Below are 23343 nucleotides of genomic sequence, written 5' to 3' on the forward strand. Positions count from 1 at the left end.
GAAGAGAGTGCCCCCTGGTCCCATCCCTTGTCCCAGGGTGCCGTGATGTGCTGTAGAAAATGCAGACTTTGGAAGAAGGTGCGCCCTCCAGTCAGGACCCTGAGATAGATGCCCTTCCCTAAGACATAGCCACCCATTAGTAGCTAGAAAGATGAGACTTTGGAGCAAGCCACAGCTTGGAGCCCCATGCTCACACACAGCATAAACCAACTCCATGTTTCCTTTCAAGTTGCACACAATTCATTTGATCATCCTCAGGTTCTCTCTCTCTCACTCTCTCTTTGTTTTTGTTTATTTTGAAAGCCACATTTTCATTACCTTGTTTATATATTTCTCAGATTACGTTCAGAACTCAAATCCTGGGGCTCACAAATGAGGAATGGAATAGATCTTCCGTGTGTGTGTGTGTGTGTGTGTGTGTTCTTGCATGTTTCCGTATAGCACTGATAATGATTGTGCAATCAATTAGCATTCGGTAAACACCTACTATGTGCCATATGCTGTACTAGGCACTTATAAATACCAAGGGAAAAAAGCACAACTCCCTCTCCTCAAGGATCTTCAGTGAATTGTTTTACTTTTTAATTTCTTCTTAAATTTCTGGACTTAGCAACCAATGACTACTATATTGATTATAGGAAAGTGAAATGTCTGATGTGCGTCAAAGCACCTTGGACAAAATATCAAAGCATTTTCTCTGTAAATATTTTTAAGGACGTAGTGAAGCAGTGGCCATGTAGACACGCGTATCAGGAAGTGTCCAAGAACCATTTCCTTTTCCGAATTCTCAGATGTGGCTAGTCCGCATTTATCTCTCTCGTGTGACTTTTTAAAAATGTGGTAATTTAAGGAAATTTGTTGTAGCTTTTATAAGCTATAAATTTACTCATGTGTTATATATCGAGCATATACTTTATAAGCTGTAAATTTATTCATGTGCTGTACGAAGCTCATAAAGATTCTTAAGTGTGAGTGAGTGAGTGTGTGTGTCTGTGTCTGTATAGTACTGATGATGACCAGTTAATTAGCACTTAGTAAGCACCTACTGTGTGCCAGGTACTGGGCCCTATGGATGAAGACTCTTCATATACTAGTCTAACAGCTGGCAATTTGCTGGCCAATGAGAGTGGACAAATAGTAGTGATAGTAATAATAATAAACCAAGAATTTAAGTCTTTTTAAGATTTGCAGGACATTTTTACATTCGTTATCTCACTTAATCCTCAAAACCACTCTGTGAGATAGGCAGGTGCTACTATAATTCTCACTTAAGAGATGAGGAAACTGAGTCAATGACTCACCCAGGATGACCCAGCTAGTCAGTGTTCCAGGCTGGTCCTTCTGGGCCTTCCAGTCTTCCTGACTCCCAGGTCCAGGTCCCCCTGTGGACCTCCATGCCCACTCCCAGTAATGGCTGATCAAGAGGGCCGTGTTCAGAGGAAGCCACAAAAATCATCCTTCTTCATGAAGAAGGAAGAAGGATGTAGTAACATGAAGGAAGACGGATTTGTCTTCACTGCCAGGTGTGGTCTGTCTTCTCTGACTTAAATCAATTAGCCTACATCAGACCTGGGACTCTTCTCCCTGCTTTGTTTTTGTTTAAGGCATCTCTGCTTTCTCTCTCTTTTGTATCATACCTAGAGCTGGAAGGAAGCTCAGGCCATCTGGTCCACTCTGTTTTTTACAGGTAGAGAAACTGAGGCAGAAATAAGTGAAATGAATCCTGCGAGGTCACTCAGTCAGTGGCAGAATCAGGAAGGCAACTTGGTATGGTGCCCTGGGCCCTGGATGTGGAGTCAGAAGACCTTGTTTCCAATGCCACCTCAGTGTTTCTCTAGCAGTGTGGCCATGAGTAAATTACTGCCCCTCTGGGCCTTGGTTTCCTCGTTGGTAAAGCAAAGGGGTGGCCCAGATCACCCCCGAGGTCCCTTCCAGCTCTTCATCTATAATCCTGTGACCAGGATTTGAAGCCAGGTGCTTGCACTCTTCGCTCTGCCATGCTGTTTGCTTTTTCTTCTGTTAGCTGTCACCACCATCATTATTATTGTTAATAATAATAATGACAACTCCATGTTAACCTCGCTATTCAGTGCTTACGAAGGGCCTTCCACTCCTAATCTCCCTTGATCCTTTGGATGTAGGTGTTCCAAGGAATGGATAAGCCCATCTTACTCATTAGTTAGCTGAGGCCTAGGATGGGGAAGTCCTTCACCCAAAGCCACCCAGCTAGTAAGTAAACGATGGAGCTGAGTCTCGAATCCAAGTCTCCCAGTTCCAAAACCACCTTCTACACCAGGCTCAGAATGGACGTTCTTTGCCTTCACAATGTAACTTGACTTTTTTCATGTCTTTAAAACCCCTGCTGACTCTTCCCGGCCATCCCTGCCTATAACCTTGGCACGGCTGGGCCAACACATTCTTGTCTTGCCCCTTCTTCCACATCTCCATTGAGTTTCCAACCTAATGTCTCCTCCCTTCTGATTCAGTCTGGATGCTCCAGGTTCTTATCCCTGTCCCTACTTAGATAAATGTCCTACTTGAAGATCTTCCGTCTTCCCAACATTTCCTTCCCTCTCCTCTGATGATCCTAGAGCTTTCCTCCTTACTCACCCATATCAGTTAATCAGCAAAGACCTACTATGCGCCAGCCAGTCAAAGATGAAAATGGACCAGCCTTGCCCTCGGGAAGCTTACATTCTTTCTTCTAATTTGCCTTGGACATTCTTTTAGTCTCCCCCTCCAGTCTTATTTTCCTCATGCAAAATGGTCTTTTGACGTTGGAGTGATTTTCTGTCTCTTTTCTCTAATTTTTACTCCCTCTTCTCAGTGACTGATTTACTTGTCTGGGATTATCCAGTATTTCCACTACTTATCCTACAGTTTGAAATGAGCTCTTTCTACAAGCCTGTGATATTTACCCAGTCTTGGTAGTACCATAACTTTCATGATGGAAGGAACCTTATGAGATACAGACTTGGTTCCAGAGGTTAAGTGGCTGGGCCAAAGTCACCCAGTCAGCGGCAGAGCTGGGATTCGACTCCAGTTCCTCTGATTCCAAAGCCGGCACTCTTCCAACACTCCCTGCTACCCATCAGTACTTTGAGTTAGAGGTTAGCTTCGCAAGTTAAAAGGCAAGGTCATCTTCTTTTCCAGGCTTCGGTGACAGGAAGTCATTTTCACTGAAAAATAAAACAAGAGCTTCTCTTTAACATGAACATTTATAGATGTTTAATTGATCTTCAGGCGCTGGGCACCCGCTGATTGACAGGCTCTCTTTACCACTGTACATGTGACTGAGGTAGCAGTCCCCCCCAAACAGAGATCACTACTTCTTCTTCAGACTCTCTACCATTGTGGCCCTTATCCCCTGTGCCCTACCCTCTGCCATCTTAAGTAATAAACAAGGCTACTTCAGGAGGCCCCTTCTTGCTCTATGCCAGAAGACACATTTAGATTCTCAAATCTCAGGAAAGCCTTTTTCTTTGTGGCCAAAGGGAGTGAGACCCTGGCCAGCCCGTCCTACACATTCATTTCATTTACAGCTCTTCTCCTAAATGATAAATGAGGAAATCTTACCACCTTCTTCTTTGTTTTTCTTTTTTTTGTCTCCTCTTAGGGAGGGCATTGAGAAGCGACACCCCAGCCACCCTTCACCAGCACCTGTCCTCCCAGTGAACTCCCTGGGACACCCCCGCAGCTCCGCTGAACAGATGAGGAGTCATTTGAGCACCGAGGTTCGCGAGAAAGACAAACCCAAAGAGAGAGAGAGGGAACACTCCGAATCCCGGAAAGACATGAATGCCGAAGAGCACCAGGTGAAGGACAGCCACCTTCCCGAGAAGGATACCCACGGACATGATGGCAGAACTGCAGTGGATGAGTCCAAGCAGATGTCCAGGGTCCCGTCTCCGTATGCTAGGGCCCCCGTGGTGGAGAGCACCAGGCCCAACAGCACCTCGAGCCGAGAGGCTGAGAGAAAGAGTGAGCCAGCCTATGAGAACCCGAAAAAGAGTGGTGCTGAGGTCAAGGTGAAGGAGGAGCGGAAGGAAGACCACGATGTGCCTCCAGAGGGACCTCAGACACACCGGTCATCTGACCCTCCACCGCCGCCCATCTCAACGACATCCAACGTGCACCCAGGACCCTTGGTCTCCATGCCCATGACCGTGGGAGTGACCGGCATCCATCCCATGAACAGTATCAGCGGCCTGGACAGGACTCGTATGATGACTCCATTCATGGGGATCAGCCCCATTCCGGGAGGAGAACGGTTCCCGTACCCTTCTTTCCACTGGGACCCGATACGGGATCCACTGAGGGATCCCTACAGAGAACTAGATATCCATCGGAGAGATCCACTGGGCAGGGACTTTCTGCTGAGAAATGACCCCCTCCACCGTCTCTCCACACCCCGGTTGTACGAAGCTGACCGATCGTTCAGGGACAGGGAGCCCCATGACTATAACCATCACCACCACCATCATCACCACCCTCTCTCCGTGGACCCCAGAAGGGAGCACGAGAGGGGAGGCCACTTGGATGAACGGGAACGGTTGCACATGCTCAGAGAAGATTATGAGCATGCCCGCCTCCACTCGGTCCATCCCACCACCCTGGACGGCCATCTCCCCCACCCCAGCTTAATCACTCCAGGACTGCCCAGCATGCACTATCCCAGAATCAGCCCCACCACGGGCCACCAGAACGGACTTCTTAACAAGACCCCTCCCACAGCAGCTCTGAGTGCACCTCCACCCCTCATTTCCACGTTGGGGGGCCGTCCAGTCTCCCCGCGGAGGACTACTCCTCTGTCAACAGAGATGAGGGAGCGGCCTCCTTCCCATACTCTTAAAGACATCGAAGCCCGGTAAGGAGAGATGCAGAGCGAGAGAGAGAGAGGAAACTGTCCATGAACGTACTGTTAGATGGACAAACAGAACTCCTGCATCTTTAACACGGACTGTGGATGTGACAAGACCCTAAACCTCCGTCCCCCTGTAAAAATGTATAGACTTGAGTGCAAAGATTTTGAAATGTTTTTGTATATTCTATGTTGAAATTTTCCAGATCTTTAGCCAAGTCATATGTTTTTGTGTCTCCTACTCTATTTTGTTTCTCGTACAAAACTTTTTTGATTTGAACCAAAAGGAAACAGTGGAGATGACTCTATAAACAAACACAATTTTTTTTGGGGGGTGGGGGGGAAAACAACCGAACCTTTTGAAAAAAGTCAACAGAACCCACCGTACAAAGCTGTTTCAGACCAGAAGGGAAGGCCATGTACATATTCATGTAAAAAGAAGGCTTTGTAGGCTGACGGTTCATATATGCAAAAGGGTGTGATGAAAGCTTTACTTTGTACAAATGTAAATAGATAAAATTAAGTCACATAATACATTAATACTTCTTAAAATGTGCTATTTGCAAACTTAATATTGATGAACATGGTCGGCTTCCGCCATGTTCCCATATATTATAGACAGCTAAACCCCTTCAACTATGCAATCAATGTGAGGGCTTTTAACAGAAGCCTTTCGAACTCAAAGGAGCCTTTTCAAATCCATTTACAACATACTTAAGGTCATATTTTCCCTGAACGAGCTCTTAATGTGATATGACTTGTTTTCCTAGCTTTTGTTTTTTTTGTTTTTTTTTTTTTAAGCAGAGAAACATCTTTCTTAGCAAGTTAGACCCCAGGCTCTGGAGACATTCACCTGAAGTCATTGTTTGTGGGCATTTAAGAAAGTCCTGTCTCATGTGTTGGGCCATGGGGCAGCTGGTGACAGAGAGGATGGGATTTTCAGATGCCAGAATCTGGTGACGAACATACTCTTGTGTCAGTCAAATGCTAGAAAGTCCCAAGATCTTGTTAACGTAAATCAAATAATTCTGCAAACACACCTTCTCTTGTTGGGAACCATGCTTCCCCCCTTCCCCCACCAGTGTATCATTTTCCCCTCTGTGCACAGTTTCTTTCTTTTTTTTTAAATAAGGCATTTAATAACACCCAAACAAATCCTGAAAGAAAGCTAATAGTTTTCTAAGATGATGGATATGTTTTTACTGTGTTTGATAGTTAATGACTTGAAGATGCAAATTTCTCATTGTGGTTCACTGTATTTCAGTTGGTAATAAAGTCTGGGAAGAGCCTAACAGGTCAGCCTTGTTGTATGCAGACATCAGAAGGCAACACAGGCTGGGTGAAAATATTTGTTTTAAGGTTTGCATCCATCCTCTGTCTCTTCATAACACTTTTTATAATACATTAAGCTTCTTGTCCACATATTTGGAGAGAATATGACTTTACTATCAGAGAAAATACAATATATCTTGTCTACTGGACTGTAAAATATATGTATGAAATAAAATTAGTTCCATTGGTCTTCTAGCGTATTAAAGTGCTATCTGAAGTTGTTATCCTGTTTTTGCAAAAAACAAAAAACCAAAAAAAAGACAACAACCAAAAACCAAAAAAAAAAAAAAAAAAAGAAGGAAAAAAGAAAAGAGAAAAAAAAAAGTCTTAAGTACAGACAGTTGTTTCTAATGAGAAGAGAGATCTATTTTAGTAGTAAACTGAAGGTTTAGTTGTGAGCTTCAGGTTTGTGAATTCCAGATGTTGTGCAGTGTTTTTTTTTTTTAAAGAACAACAGCGACAGGAAAAAAAAAACCCCGACGAATATGTACACTGGAAATGTAGTGGTAGTTTTCAGTATTGTAAAGAGATTGTTCTATACGAACCTTTTTGCTGTTTATCCTGTATGTAATAAAGTCCTTTCTAGACCCTATGTGAAAAAGAAAAATGAAGCAGCAGGTTCTTCAGCATGTTCTTCATCAGCGGAGACTTCTTGTGTAATGTAAAGTGTGCCATGTTATTAAAAAATGTGAACTAAACACCCCCCCGCTGATTTTTTGTGTGCAGCGGCCATCTTTGCTCTAGGGGAAGAGCCGTGCTTTTGTCAAGACTGGGCTGTCAAAAAGAAATATTCAGAGCCAAGCCTGAGGAAGAGAAGGTTGACTCGAGGAGCCTCACCACCCCTAGCACCGATTAGGGACATGATTCTGAGTGGAGAGCCTGTGAAAGACCATGCTTCCATTAAAATCAGCTGGGGAGGGGGAGGAGGGTTTTATATGCCTTACATGAAATATACAGCACAGGAAGATGGGTTTTGGGTCTCTTGTAGGTGAATCTCTGTTCAATCAAGAACCCAACTGCTTAGCCCTCACTTAGCACTGTCTCTGTGTTGGTGACTTTCCCATTGAAGCCCACAATCCTTTAATAGAAAATTGCTTTTGGCCACATTCCTTGCCGTTTGTTGCTTTTGTGTTTTAAAGTATGAAATGGGGTGCATGTGCATGTGTTGGCACCTTCCTGGTTTTTGTATGCTGACTTCTGTGTCTTTTTGCTTAGGTGGCAAACCCAGGTCTTCGCAAACTCCTTCTGTGCTCACCTCCTCCCCCTCTTCCACAAAGAGTCTGTTTGTTTTTAAGGTGTACCATGTTGTTCAGTTTTCCTTGTGTTGACTTGTTGGAGTGGATGGTTGGAAGATGCTGTTTTGGTCTGATGTTTGTGTGTCCTTAAAAAGACCTCTAGTGTCTGTAGCTTTCTGTCCAGTGTGACCAGTGAATATCTGCAGACTGGGAGCTGACAAAAGAAACAGAGAATGGGAACCCCGGGGTAGATGAAGGAGATACTGCTGACCCTGAAGCATTTCTGGGAGTCCTAGAAAGACTATCTGCTATAACTGGTTTTAAAAAAATGGAGGAATAGAACAAGAAATCACCTTATCTCCATGGTTTGGTCTAGAAAGTTCCCTTCTTTCATTCAATACATGCATTTGTAGCATAAAAACCCTTTTTTATGTTAGAAAGGCAATATGATATAGTGGAATGTCTACTGGCCATGGAGTTAGGAGGACCAGAGTTCCAGTCTTAGCCTATTACTAGGTGTGCAAACGTGGACAAACCACTCAATTTTTTTTGGGGGGGGGTGGGAATCTCTATAAAATCAGGACATTGACCTAGATTATCTCAGAGGTCCTTTGTCTTTTATAAATCCCATGGTCTGCATAGAGTGCTGATGAGTCGAAGGACCTGGGGAAAGTCAACCTCCCTGGACCTGTTTTCCTCATCTGTAAAAAGAAGGGGATTAGATTCAATGATTTCTGAGAGTCCCATCTAGCACTCAATGGATGAGCCTATGATCTAGATAGACCTGATAATTCCAAACTCTGCCTACCCCGTGTCTGGTCCTTGGGACCCAAAGACAAAACATGAAATAGTCAGCTTCTGCTCTCATGGGAAAACTAGTGAATTGGAAAACAGCAAAACCTGGTACTATTGAATCAATTTGTGCTGCGCAAGCCCAGGATCTAAACTCTGCCTTTATGAAATATTTCCAAACAAACCATCTTGTCTCATACTAATTTCCCTATCACCATCTGCGTCAGGAGTAAGGCAAAGAAAGCAGTCAAAACTCCTGAAAATCGGTCACCGTTTTAGAAATCAGATATCCCATCCAGTCTCTAGTGGATCTCTTCTCAGCCTTTGCATATTTCGCCTCTCATGCTCACTGCCTTTGCATCTGCAGATAGATAACCAGACCCACTTTGATTTTTCCCTCTCCTATAGATACCGTAATTATCTCCTGGATCTTTGGCTGACAGTGATCTTGTTACCCCTTAATGGTACATGACAAGTAAAGTGGTGATGATAATGATGCCGTAATTATAATTTTGGATGGGAATTCTCAGCTTTTGCTATTATTCCTCCCTCTTTTGCCTCAATCAGGGTAGGATGATAAGTGATAAGATGCCATTGTTGGTACCCGTGAAGATTTATTTTAAAGAGAAATGAAGACCTTGGAGAGATTTCAAAGTGGTTTTTGCTATACGTTTGCAAGAAGTTGGAGGCTGGATGTGTTGGTATTGATGAAGGTCCATCCACCAGCAATAAACAAAATGTGCTTTTTTGCAATATTATATATTATAATCTTGTGCTAACAGTTCTTAGTTTATGAATGACCTTTCATCTCCGAGATCGTCCCTTTGGAAGTGTTTGGGAGTATCACGAGGGTAAGCAGGGACCTCTTTATAGCTTTCCAACCACTCCAGATTAGGGAAGCTGTTCAGACTCAGATCGTGAAACCAAACAAACTCCAGCAGAGACTGTCCACTGGTCACCCTGCGGGTGCTGATGACAGCCACAGAAGATCAGGCCCTTGGGAAGCTGACAGGAAGGGGGCCAAACAAATGTGCCCCAAAAGTAAATACCTCCCCCAAAAAAAACAACACAAGGCTAATAAGGGTTTGGGGGGGGGGGCAGGAGCATCATTGTTGAAGATCTACTAACATACATGGAGTGGAGTCATTCAAGCCTGTGGGGCTTAGCCTGGGGAAGCATCATAGAGGAGGTGACTTAATTCCAGAGGAGAGACAAGACCCTTGCTGAGTGTCCCCTTGGGAAACTGACAAGAGTTTTTTAAGAAAGGGTCCAAGTTTGAATTCTAGTTCTACCATTTAGAGCCTGTGTGACCCTAGACAAGTTACTGCCCTCTCTGGGCCTTGGGTCCCTCGTGTGAAGTGAAGGCATTGAGTTAGATGAACCCTGATGACCGTAAGTTTCCAGCTCAGGTACCATTATCCCTGCCCCGTGGCTCTGAGGAGGTTCCAGTTCCAGGAAGGCTGAGCCCACTTGACGGGCTGATGGCTGTTAGGGTTCTTGGCCACTCCAACCTGTTGCTTCCAAGCCAGGCTTGCTGGTGCTTGAGAAATGGGAAGAATGGAGGCCAAATTCTGAATGCATCAAGCACAGGCCAAGCACCACCAACAGAAACTCTTGTGCCATAGGGACGGGTGCCTGTTGTGTTTGGGTGCCTTTGAGCTATTCCTGCCCAGGGCTTTGGCAATGACCCCTCCCCCAAGCAGCTGTTTCCTCTGCATGTCCAAGAAGAGATGGATTCACTAAAAGGAGTAGAAATTCAATTTACTACATCGTAGTACCTTTAACAAAGGGGTGGGGGGAGGGAATAAGCACCCACTATGCGCTGTGCACGTTTTACAAATATCTCATTTGGCCCTCATCAGGTGGGTGCCCTTATTGTCGTCATTTTACAGTTGAGGTAACAGAGGTTAAGTGATAGCTCAGGGGCGTTGTTCGTCCTTTATTTCCTGAAGAGAACCAATGGTGTCATGGGGTGCCATCTTGACTCAAGCACCAATTGGATTTCAGTGAGGCAGGGTTGCACCGAGTCATCAGCCTCACTGTCTCTTCCTGAGCCATCAAAGTCTAGTGTCCGGGGTCATAAGCTAGTGAACGTGGAGCTAAATTTGAACTCGGGTCTTCCTAACTCCAGGTTCAATATTCTATCCACTCTGTCTCCTTGCAAGCATGAAGCTACCATTTTGATTCAATTGAATTCAATTTGTGAAGCTCCATTTCAATTCAGTTTAAGAAACATTAAGTTCCTTTCATGTGAGACTGTGCACCAGTTGATGGGAGATGAACACCATTGACCTGAAGGCGAATGTCCATAAGTAAGTACCAAGCATAACATTATAGTACAAAGAGCATTGGACTCTCTGCTGGATGCCGCCTGTGTGACTGGGCAGGTCACTTAATCTCTCTGGGCCTCAGTTTGCTCACCTGTAAAATGAGGGGATGGGACCAAACCAACTCAAAAGCCTCTTCCTGGTCTAGATCGGTGATCCCACCAAGGGAGCGCTAACAAGCAAGGGGATCTGGAAAGCTTCATGGAAGTGGTGGCAACTGAGCTGCATCTCAGCTTTTAGCTCCTCTCAGCTTTTAGATGCCTTACTATAGTGGTGGGAGGGTCATGGTGGACGGAGAACTGGTCCAGAAGCCAGGAAGACTTGGGTCTAGGTGGCCTCTGCCCCACACACTTGCTCTGAGACTAAGGACAAAGCATTTCACTCTCAGTTTCCTCAGTGCGGAATTGCCTAAGCCAATGAAATGGGGGTCATGTCCCTACCCTGCTAAAATGGCGCTAGTATATGATGGCAGTGAACTCCAGTGATGCTTACAAAGCCCTTTGACATATTTATTCCAGGCAGAAACCCATGAGACAGGTAGTGTTAGTATTATTGGACCTATCTCATAGTGTCAGTCAGGAAGCGCATATTTATGAAGCACCTACTATGTGTTAGGCGCTGTGCTAAGCCCTGGAAATACAAAGAAAGGTATAAGAAAGACCCTGTTCTCGATTTTTTTTATCCATGTCTGACTCTTCTCGCCCCCATTTAGGGTTTTCTTGGCAAAGATATTGGAGGGGTTTGCCATTTCCTTCTCTAGGTCATTCGACAGATGAGGAAACTGAGGTAAAATGGGGCTAAGTGACTCATCCAGGTTCACACAGCTAATAAGTGTCTGAGGCCAGACTTGAACTCAGGAAGATGAGTTTTCCTGACTCTAAACCTATCCACCTCTTCTCAAAGAGTTTACAATCTAAGCAACAGCCAACATTTATATAGTGCCTTAAGGTTTATAAAGCACATTATATGTGAACTCTTGATCCTCACAACAACCTTGGGAGGTAGATGCTGCTATTATCATCATCCTTACTTTACAGAGGAGGAAACTGAGGCTGAAGGATTGACTTGCCTGGAGTCACACGGCTAACGATTATCTGAGCCAAGATTTGAACTCAAGTCTGCCTGACTTCAAGTCTCGCTCTATCCATTATACCACATTACTAACCTAGAAGTTAAGGGATTGGCCCATGGTCACATAAATGGCAGAGCCAGGACTAAAACCCAGGTCTTTGTGGTTCCAAATCCAGCATACCCTCTTAGGAAGGCCATCTGCCTAACCTTAGTCACCTTAGCAGGTATCGCTCCTCCTCAGCAGCCATGGTACCAGTGCCATTCTTAAGATGCAAAGGTCCATGTCTTAACCACTAAAAGGATGGTCTGATGGTTGTTTTTTGCTGTACTGTGTTTCATCTTTGTCACTCTCCATTCCTATAGTCACCATCCTACTTTAGCCCACATAATTTCTCACCTGGATTACTGTAAAATCCTCCCATCTGGCCTCTCCGACTCTAACCTCTTTCCCCTTCTTGTTCATATCATGTATTGAAGTCAAAATAATCTCCCTCAAATTCAGATCTCATCACATCATTCCTCTGCTCCAAAATCTTGGGCAACTTCCCATTTCCCACCACGTATCATTGAAACTCTTCTTGACATTGAAAACTCACCATTAGTTTGGCCACCCGTATGGCCCACCGCTGATCTCCAACATACAGCCTTTCCTAGAATATGGCCAGTTCCTCCTCCAACCCCAAATTCGCCATGCTTGTTGTTACCTCGGTGTTCAGGCCTGTTATTCCTTTGCCTAGAATGCTCCCTCTACTTCCCCATCTTAAATCCTACCCCAAACATTACCCAGTTCAAGCACCAAATGCCTGGACTGCTCTAGCTCTCAACAATAACCCTTGACTTTGGAGTTTTCTACAGCATTTAAAATTCTTCCCTGCACAATTTAGCAATTGTTTCGTGTTTGCCATTATTGCCTTTTGTTTCTGCTGCAATCGTCTTGTATCCCCACCTAGATTGTAAGTTCCTTGAGGGCAGGGACCTAGTCTTGTATTTATTCCCTATCTTCCAAACCCAGAGCACACAACAAATGCTCAATAAATACAAGTCAATTAGGACGGTTATTTGGGCAGCAACAAATGGGTTGGCTATGGTTGGGTTGGAGCTTCCACTGGCCTGCTTGTTCCTCTCAGCATAGCCTTCTCCATAGCCACCAGGGCACCCTCTTCATGGAATCCTCTTTCTTTAAGTAGAATGATCAAAGCTTGAACGTTGAACCTGATACAACTGGAACTCTCAGAGATTGATGAAAGCTCTATACAGGATTCTCATGGGAAAATGAAATCAAAGGGAACACACCTCACCTTCTGGAGCCCTCTAAGGTTCCAGCCAGGACATCTGAATCAGCATTTGTGAAATTCTGGGAAAAAAACGGATGGGGTTGTGTTTTCTGATGCTCATTTAACTAGCCAGAGAATGATAGTAGCCCAGGGTTTTAGCTGCTGCCTAAAAATCCATTCTCATTAACCTGTCAGAGAGTATAGGAGGGCTAATGGGGTTCAGATCCACTGGTAGCCATAGCAAGGCCATTTTTGTGTGAGGGCACAGCTTCAGGACAATCCAGAAGATCCAATAAAGATTTGTGTAAGGGCATTTGTAGTCTTCATCAGCGCCATGATGTGAAGGAGGAATCCCTCATTCCACACAGAAAGAAATCCCAGTAGAGGGAGGAGCAGACCTCCCATGTGGCTCTAGAAGTCAGGAAGGGTGGATTTAAGGCTGAGAAGGACCTTTCAGGTCATCTAACCTAATCTCCCTCACTTTACAGGTGAGGAAACTGAGGCTCAGAACAATGAGCTAACTTAGTCATGGTCCCATAGGGAGCTGAGATGCAAATGGCTGCAGGAAGTGGTGTCTTCTTCAAGGCTTCAAGGGATGGACTGAAACTCGTTTGTAAGAGAAGGATGAGAGACAAGCTGGGCGTGTTGAAATAGCCTCATGCTGCCTAGTATTTCCATCCCTTTATGCTTCTCTTTGTAACGTTTTAAGAAAAAACTAAAAAACCATTTCTGAGATTCTGAGTTTGCATGGCTATATTTGGGATATTATAGTCTTCATCCATACATACAATGGAAAAAAGGGGTGTGATATACAGCTGTTGACCATAGGGAAACAGTGTAGCACATAGGTAGGACCAGGCATGTGATTTCATTGGTACAGAGAAAGCCCCATGTGAGCTGACAACCTCTACCAAAGCAAGTCAGCACCTTCTCTGCCAGCTACATTCAAATGCAGAGGTTCCTAACCCAGTCCATAAATTAGATATGGGTATAGAAGACTGGAATATAACATGATATATTATATTAACCAATCATAGAACATAATTGGTATATTAGATAATATTAATCAGAACTAATACAGTATATAATAATTGCTATAATTAGAATATATTGTATAATATTAATCATGTATTATTTAATAGATAATAATCTACGCTATATAATGTAGATATGCTATTTTATATTTATATATAACTTTCAATCTCCAATTTATTTCCTTTGAAGTCCTGTTTTTTAATTTATGCATTTTAAAACATTATTTAGAGAAGGGGGTCCATAGTTTCTACCAGCTGCCAAAGGAGTCTAAGCCACAAAAAGTTCAGAACTTCTGTCTTAGAGAGCTGCCTAGAACACAAAGAGATTAAGTAATACGCTCAGAGTCACTCTGCTGGGAGATGTCAGAAGGAGGTCTAGAACCCAGGACTTGTGTATTTGGGGACGGCTTCCTAGATACGATATCACACTGATTCTGGATAACATAGAACTGCCATGAATTTCATTGATTTTTCACTGGCAACATGGTAGAGGGTAGTTGGAGGTTGGGGTAGATTTTTCTTCCTAGGGTCAAGTTATTGGTTTGGAATGATTGTAACGATAAGTTTTGGTATATGAGATGTTGTTTTATATTCAATGTTACTGATGTAATTTTCTTTAATTGACAGATACAAGAAAAGGTAGAGTGTCTGAGCCACTTATTTGGCTGAGATTAAAGGTTGATTTCAATGGACATCCCAACTGTCTTCTGCATCCTAGGGAAGAGAATGAGCCCTAGTTAGACAAACAGCTTTCCTATGGAAAACCGTGAACTTGTATGCCTGGTTTCCATGAAGTGCCAACTGCCCTGAGCTTCCATGGGCCATGCGAGCAGTGGGGACTTGGAGCCAGAGTAATGCTAATAGGCTAACCCAGCTTCCCTGCACATAAGAATTCACTGGTTTTCAAGATTTCCCCATCATCAAATCCAATAACCATTAAGTATCCATTGTTCACAAGGCCCTGTACCAAGAGCAAAGGCAGATGCAAATATTAGATCTCACACAGTCCCTGTGCTTATGGGGCTTATGGTGTAATGGGGAACTATGATGCAAATGGCAGTAATAGAAAATGAGCCATAAGTGCATCAGAAAAAAATCTAAGTGTTATATAAGGTCCAAGTGGAGAAGCGTCATTCCTGACAGGTCGTCCTGGAAGAGGCAGTGTTTGAGTTCAATCAGTTGGTTGAGAAGCATTTATTAAGCACTTACTGTGTTCCAGGCAATGTGCTAGGGACTGAGAATACAAGGACAAAAGTTAAACAGTGCCTGTCTTTGAGGAGTTTACATTCTACTCTAGGGGAGCATTCAACAAGCATAAATTAAGTGCCTACTATGTATGAGCTGCATATGATGCAAAGACAAAACTGAACAGCCTATCTTCAAGGAGTTTACATTCTATTTTAGGGGGACATTAATCAATCAACAAGCATAAATTAAATGCCTACTATATACCAGGTGTGTCTGATGCAAAGACAAAGCTGAATAGTCCTTACCCTCAAGGAGTTTACATTCTATTTTAGGGGGACATTAATCAATCAACAAGCATAAATTAAATGCCTACTATATACCAGGTGTATCTGATGCAAAGACAAAGCTGAATAGTCCTTACCCTCAAGGAGTTTACATTCTAATTGGAGATATATACAAAACACATATTAAGAGAATATAATGTATTAGGGTGGGGGGACTAGCAGATGAGGAGATCAGGACAGGTTTCATATAGGGAACGTGGTGATAGAGCTGAATCTCGAAGGAAACCAGGTGGAGGTGAGAAGGAAGAACATTCCAGGCATGGGAGACGATACCAAATGCAAGCGGTGATGAGCTAGTGATGAGCTAATCAGGGTTAGAGCTAGAGACCTGGGAGTCGTCTGCAGAGAGATGATAATTGAACCCACAGGATATGAGGAGGCCACCAAGAGAAGCTCGGGTATGCCCGTTGTTAGGGGATAGAACATAGACAAAGACCCAAAAAAGGAGACAGTGAGGAAGTGATCAGACAAGGTAGAGGAGAAAGCTGGGTCATCAAAACCCAAGGAGCTGGATAATACATTGGAGTGAGCATTTTCAGTTGAGCGATAAAGTTGGAAGCTACATTGCTAAGGGTTTAGAAGAGAGTGAGAAGAGAAGAATGGAAGGTAGTGAGTGTAGGCAGGTTTTTCAAAGACTTTGGCTTGGAAAGGGAGGAGAAATATAGGCTGATAGCTCTAAGGGATGGTAGGATCTAGTGAAGGTTTTATTTTAAGGATGAGACATACTTTGTTCTCTTATAGGCAGTAGGAAGGAATGAGTAGATGTAGAGCACAGAATAGATGGAAGGACACAGTATGGTAGAAGATTGGAAAGATAAGGCAGAAGACCACCACACTGTAGGGGCCTTGAATGTCAGGTTAAGGAGTTTTGATTTTATCATAAGGAACTCCTGAAGGTTTAAAGCCAAGGGACGACACGACCCTACTTGTTCATAAGGATGATGTTTGCTAGCCATGTGAAAGATGGTCCTGAAGGTTGAGAAAAGAGGAGGGAATATATGCAAGAAGGTGACGGCAAAAGTCCAGTAGGTGGTGATGAGAGCTTATGCTAGGGTGGTGAGAAGAGGAATAAAGAGAAAAGGATAAATATAAAAGAGGTTGCCAAGACAGGATGGCACCTCTTCACTATTTATTCTGCATATACTTACTAGAATGTAATCCTCCTGCAAGCATGATTTGCTTCATTCTTTGAATTTGTAGTCCCAAGGCTTAATTTGTGATCCCTAACACATAGTAGGTGCTTAATGAATACTTGTTGATTTATCGCAACACCTTGGTATTTCCTTCATTCCAAGATGTTGGCTCTGCAGCACCTCTCCCTCACCTCCACCCCAAGGGCTTTCTCAGATCAGACACCATAGCTACTGGCATAGACTGCAGTGGTAGCAGCCGCCCCTGGCTGCACCCATGGGAGCTACCGGCTGCTTCCATGCTTCCTGGGAGGCCACATGGTCCTCCTCAAAGTGCCCAGTTTCAGAGAAATAGCAAAAACTGTCAGCATCTCCCTTTGCCCTTGAAATTCAGTCTTCTTCACCATCAAGGCAGTGACCAATTGTCATAGCTGTGGGACTGAGTGTGAAGGGGAATTAGGGGATTCATCCAAGCCCCTATATCAGCTTTGTTCTGTCCTCTTGCATAAATGAGAAGTTACAAGGAATAAAAAATGCCCAAACAGACAAAACAGGAACAGAGGCCATTAATGTGGTACCTTCCAAAAAGGAACCATGATTATATATATATATATATATATGTATGTATGTATATATGTATATATATGTATATATATATCTACACACACACACATATATATATGTATATATACACACACATATATATAATATATATTCACACACATATATACACACACACACATAAATGTCTATGTCTATATATATATATACATATATATGTCTAGGTCTATATGTATAGCGCTTGAATTTATATAGTGCTTGAATGTTTGCAAAGTCCTTTACATGCATTATTTCATTCAAGCTTCATAACAACCCTATGAGGTGGGTGTTATTATTATCCCCATTTAATACACAATGAAACTGAGGCTGAGAGGGGTTAAGTGACTTGCCCAGAGTCACTCTGGGCTAGTTAAGTGGCTGAAGTAGTATTTGAACACAGGTCTTCTTCTCTCCAATCTATGTGCTCTATCTTTCTAGATATAGAGGAAGATGGTATGCTACCCACTTCTTTTCTGTGGGGAAAATATGGGTGCTGATTACCAAATCTGACAAGATAAAGCTGAAAAAGAAAATTTTTATCCAACATTATTGGATAAAATAAGGCAAAATAGGCAAAAATATTGGACAAAATACTGAGAAATAGGATACAGACATATGTTTTCACAATTATTAAGTATAGCTGAGTAGAATTTATACCTGGAATCAAATACCTAGCATCATAATAAATCATGTTTAATATATCATTGGGCAACTAGGTGGTGTAGTAGATAGAATGTAGAACTTCATGAGTTCAAATGTGACCTCAGACACTTAGTAGCTGTGTGACACTGGGCAAGTCATGTAATCCTGTTTGCCTCAGTTTCCTCATCTATAAAATGAGCTGTAGAAGGAAATGGCAAACCACTTTGCCAAGAAAACCCCAAATGGGGTCGTGAAGAGTTGAGCATGACTGAAATGACTGAACAACAGCAAACATTTCATCAGTCTGTGTTGTCATGAATCTATGCCTTCCCTCCATTGGTAATACCTAAATTGTCTGATCCTGTGCAATTTTAGTCCATGTTCATCCATAGAGAATCCGACCAATAATTCTGGAGATCTTTCTCTAGAACAGGAGTTCTTAGACTTCTTTGGATACTGTACCTCTTTTGGCCATTTGGTGAAGCCTGTGGATTCCTTCTCAGTATACAAAGTAAACAAAGTAAAACACATGGAACCACGGAGGAAAACAATTCCATTGAAATACAATATCCTTTTGACAGAAATCAAAGGAGAAATGAACAAATGGAGAGCTATTCCCTGCAAATCATGGCATAGCAATGTAACGCGATACTAATACTATGAGATAAAAATCACAAATGTGAAGAATCCAAAGAAATGTGAATAGACATGTGCAAATGACGAAAGGTAAGGTCTGCATAAGCATTAGGTCACATCAGTGTAATAAAAAATGCCAACATTTCCAAAGTAGTATATCGATTCAATGCAATGCTAACCAAAGTACCAGTGGGCTGCTTTGTCGAATTAGATAAGACAATGACAAGATTCATAGGGAAAAATAAATAGACAAGAGGAATTTTATGGATTTGCTTGCTTTCCTGTCCCTCTACCCCCATCTCTCATAAGACTTTGGGATTACCTAGTACTGGGTCCTAGAGGTTTTCTCAGGGGTATAAATCATGGGTACCTGAGTAGGGGAATCTTTTCAAGGTAAAGGGCATAGGAATGACAGAGAAAAGGAGAAAGTCTCTCCAGCTGACTTGATCTGTCTGTACAACTAGCAGTGACATTTCCAGTCTTACTAGTGGAGAAGAGAATGAGAGAGAGCAGTGCAGAGTGAGCCAAGCAGGCAGGCAAGGCACCAGCAGAGGTGGAGAAGCAGCCTGGGTGGGATCTTAGCTCCTTCAACCCTTACAGTAACAAATTAGAAATCCAGCTTTCCACTGATGCCTACTATTTCTTGCCTCCTTTTTATGCCAAGAGCTAGAACATTTATAACTAGTTATTCCTTTTTTTTGGACCTCAACTCTTTTTTTCCCTGCCCAACCAAGGGAAGAGAGGGAAAGAAGAAAGGAAGGAAGGAAGGAAGGAAAGAAGGAAGGAGAGAAGGAGGGAAGGAAGGAAGGAAAGAAGGGAGGAAAGAAGAAGGAAGGGAAGGAGGGAGGAAGTGACAGAGAGAAGAATGGCAAAGTATTTTTAAGCATTTACTATGTTATTTTAGAACAAAGCTCCTTGAGGATGGAGACTATCTCATTTGCTTGTGTAACTAGCAAATAGTAAGTGATTAATGAATGCTTTATCATTCATCATGCATTACAATCTTATGAAATAGTAATTTTAAAAATACCTACCTGATTTTGACAAGTTCCCAATGTAATGTAATGAGTTCTAGTCATTAAACCCAACATTTTAACCAACATTTGTTAACCCATCCAGGAAACCATATTAGGTGTTGGAGAGACAAACAACAAAAGGACGTCCTTCCTGCCTCACAGATCTTGGGTTGAGTAGGCAGTGGTGTGATCAAGCCTGTGAACTACAAAAGTGCTTTGGCAGCTGTGTGGAGGGTGGATTGAAGAAGGGAGAGAGGAGAAGTAGAGAGGCTAGTCAGGAGGCTATGACAGTGGTCCAGGCTAGAGGTGAGAGGAGCCTGAACTAGTGGTGGTTATGTGAGAGCTGAAAGGGAGGGAGGACTTAGCAAGAGTGTTCAGAGATGGAATCAAGGGGACTTAGCAAGAAAGTGGATGTAGAGGGGAGAGGAGGAAAGAGCCAACAATGACTGAGGTCTCAACGTTGGGTGACTGGGTAGTTATATCAATAGAAATGGGCGGTTATTGAAGGATTTCAAAACATTTTAAAAAGGAAAAACATTTTTATTCTCTTTCATTAAAAAATGAATACAGTAGATCACCTTTGCAGAATGCATATCATAATAAGACAATCAAGCTCAGGGCTTATACCATACTTTTAAAAATGCTATATATGAAGTGATGGTTTTTCTATTTTTCCTAATTTGATTGGCAGTGCTCTAGTACAAAGAAGACAAAGGTTGGGAGACAGGAGGTTTAGTTTCTAGTCCTGTCTCTTCCACCAGAGAACCGTGTCACTTTGGGCAAATCATTTCTCTTATTGATGGACAGCAATTTCATCTTCTGCCAAAGGAAGAACATATTAATTCTAATAACTTTACAGGGTTATGGGAAAAACAGATGCAGAATCACTTTGAAAAGTTCTAAGTGTCATAAAAACCAAGGGAGGAGGAGGATTGTTTATTAGCATCATCCTCCAAATTCCTGTAATGGCGGGCAATTATGCATAATCTTATCCATATATTCACATATATACCTGTATATATGTATTTATATGCATGGAGTGTATGGATGTTCAAGGAGAACCAGCACCTCCAGTGGGAGAGCTACTGAGCCCTTTCCAGGGCTGCTCATCCACCCTTGGTGGCCACCTTCACCCAATTGTTACCTGTGGCTCCAAGAAACTGTAGCATGAGCAGCAGCCACACCCCAGTAAACCATCTTGGCAGACAGGATAAACCAGGCTGATGGTAACCAATAGGCCTCAGACCCATCAGTGAGTTGGAAGGATGTCTAGCCCACGTGAAGACTTCTCCCAGCAGAATGGACAGATGAGAACAATTTGTTCCAATGGCCATGAAGGCATCTGAAGCAGGTGCTGTGGAGCACTTAGAGCCTGAGGTCAGACGTTGAAGACAACAGGGTCATCTACTACATACTGGGCCATCGTTAGTCATTCTGACTTCTGTGTTGCCCGTGGACTTCAATGACTCTGGAAGAAAAAGTGAGGCTGATGACGTCGCGTAGTGCTGCTTCACTTAAACCCAACTCGGAAGCAGTCAAGACATCACTCCATGATGTCATTGGTCCTCTTTGAAAATGAAAGGACGAATAACAACATGTATATGTGTGTGTGTATGTAGTGGATGTGGGTGTGTGGTATGCATGTCTGCCAAACATCTCTTAGTAGCTGTAATGGGTCCCTGTAATTCTGAAGATTAACCACTAGATGGCAACCTGAGAACACAGATCAGAACCCAAACCTGCTTAAACTCCCCAGACCTGGGGGAAACATTGGATCTTAAATTTAAGAGCTGGAAAGAATTTTAGAGGCTAACCACTCCAACTTCCTCATTTTCTACACATCAGGAAAATGAAGCCAAAGAGGAGAAATGATTTGCCCAAGTCGGAAATGATAGGATTTGAACCCAGGGCATGGAATTTCCAGTTGAGTGCCTTTTCTGTTGTGCCCCTCTGCCTCCTTTTCCATTTCTATAAGAGGATACTGAAGCCCAGAGAGATTAAGAGACTTGTCCAAAGTCACACAGGTAGTAAGTGGCAGAGCCAAGATTCGAACCCAGGTCTTACAATCCTAAACCCTGAAATCTTTCCATTATACTACAGAAACCTGGGGTATTGTTTCCTAGACACACACATACAAAAAAAAAAAACAACAACAAAATTCTGGTATATGCACATAATTTAGGAAAGACTTTGATAAATAAGAGAAAATCCTGAGAAAGGCAACCAGAATGGTGAAGTGCCTTCCAAACATGCAAAATATTGGTTGAAGTAACACAGGGAAATTTAGCCCAAAGAACAAAAGTTGGAGGGGGAAGGGAATGACAACTGTCCTCAAGAACTTGAAAGTCTCTCCAATGGATGAGAGATTAGGTCTCCTCACAGCACCGCCCCCAATTTTATAAAGGAGGAAACTGAGGACCAGAGAAGGAAGTATCACTTAATTAGTGGCAGAGTTGGGTCTAGAAGCCAGGTGTTCTGGTCCCCTGGTCAGTATGATTTCTGTTGTTTTCCTCTGAACCCCTATAGGCTTGGGAAATTCTGATTTCAACCATGCCCAAGGCAATAAGACAGATTTCTGGGGTTTTGGGGAGTGCCTTGCTGCTGCCCTAGGGAACTCTTCTTAGCTGGTTCTCCTGCAAGCTTATGATCTAGCCTGTTTCATTGCCACCATCCCTATGTTCCCTATCATGGTCTGGTCAGATCCATCTTAGCACATGTGGCATCATCCATCTGGGTTCTTCAGGGTCCGAAAGAGAAAGCAATGGCTCCTGTTGTTCCGTTCCAGGAACGCTTTCTTTCAAATGAGTTTTCTTGCTGTGTCTCACTCATGACCTTTCATAACTAACCTCGGGGTCTTTGCCCAGGCTGTGTCCCAGGTCTGGAACGTCCTTCTCCTCACCTCCTCTCAGAATCCTATTTCCTTCAAAGCTTATTTCAAAGTACTACCTACTACAGCAACATTTTTTTAATCCCCTTAAAATTTATTTTGTATGAGAGGTGATATGACTGGAAGTCGGCTTTAGGGCCAGGAAGACCTGGGGTCAAATCCTGCCTCTGAGGCATACTGGTTGAGCAAGTCATGCAACATCTCAGCACCCCAATCAGTCTTCTAAGGGGCAGAAAGTGTCCTAGTCTACGTTAGTACAAGGACTTTCCTCACTGAGAGCATTCCCTATATCAATAAAATCAACTGACAAGTATTTATTAAGCATCCAATACTGCCAGGCACTTTATCAGATGATGGGAATTAAAAGCAATCACCATCATTTATTAAGTGCCTACTATGTGCCAGGTACTGTACTAAGTGCTGCGGGTACAGAATTAGGTAAACGACAGTCCCTGCCCTCAAGGACTTTGCTATCTAAAGGGAGAAACAACATGCAAACAAATACCTATAAACGAACTATATAGAGGATAAATAGGAAGTGATTAACAGAGAGGGAGCACTGAGATCAAGAGGGCTTTGGGAAGGCTTCCTGTAGAAGGTGGGATTTTGGTTGGGACTTAGAGGAAGCCAAGGAGGGCAGTAGTCAGAGTGGAGTTAGGAATAACATTCCAGGCACAGAAGCTGGCCGGACAAAATGCTCAGAGCTGAGAGGTAGAGTGTCTTATTTGTGGAACAGCCAGGGGGCCGGTGTCACGGGATGGAAGAAGGGGAGTAAAGTGTCAGAAGACTGGACAGGCAAGAGGGGGGTTTTTAATGATAAACAGCATTTTGTATTTGATTCTGGAGGCAATAGGAAGCCAGTGGAGTTTATTGAGTAAGGTGAGACCTGAATGTTAAGAAAATCACTTTGATAGCCAATTGGAGCGGGGGAAGACTTGAAGCTGGCTGACCTACCAGCAGGCTCTTACAATAAT

At 43.1% G+C, this 23343-nt stretch overlaps 1 protein-coding gene across 2 annotated transcripts in view; it reads left to right on the top strand.

Moving 5' to 3' along the window:
• AUTS2 (activator of transcription and developmental regulator AUTS2) overlaps nt 1-6485 on the top strand; it is a 1199563-nt gene extending 1193078 nt beyond the window's left edge. For both annotated transcript variants that reach the window (XM_036768802.1, XM_036768803.1), the window contains one exon: nt 3617-6485. In XM_036768802.1, coding sequence (XP_036624697.1) covers nt 3617-4871 — 1255 coding nt within the window. In that variant the 3' untranslated portion in view covers nt 4872-6485. The remainder of the gene's footprint in view (nt 1-3616) is intronic.
• The last annotated feature ends 16858 nt before the right edge of the window (nt 6486-23343 follow it).

This window comes from Trichosurus vulpecula, chromosome 7 (genome assembly GCF_011100635.1).
Source record: "Trichosurus vulpecula isolate mTriVul1 chromosome 7, mTriVul1.pri, whole genome shotgun sequence".
NCBI classification, from domain to species: Eukaryota; Metazoa; Chordata; class Mammalia; order Diprotodontia; family Phalangeridae; genus Trichosurus; species Trichosurus vulpecula.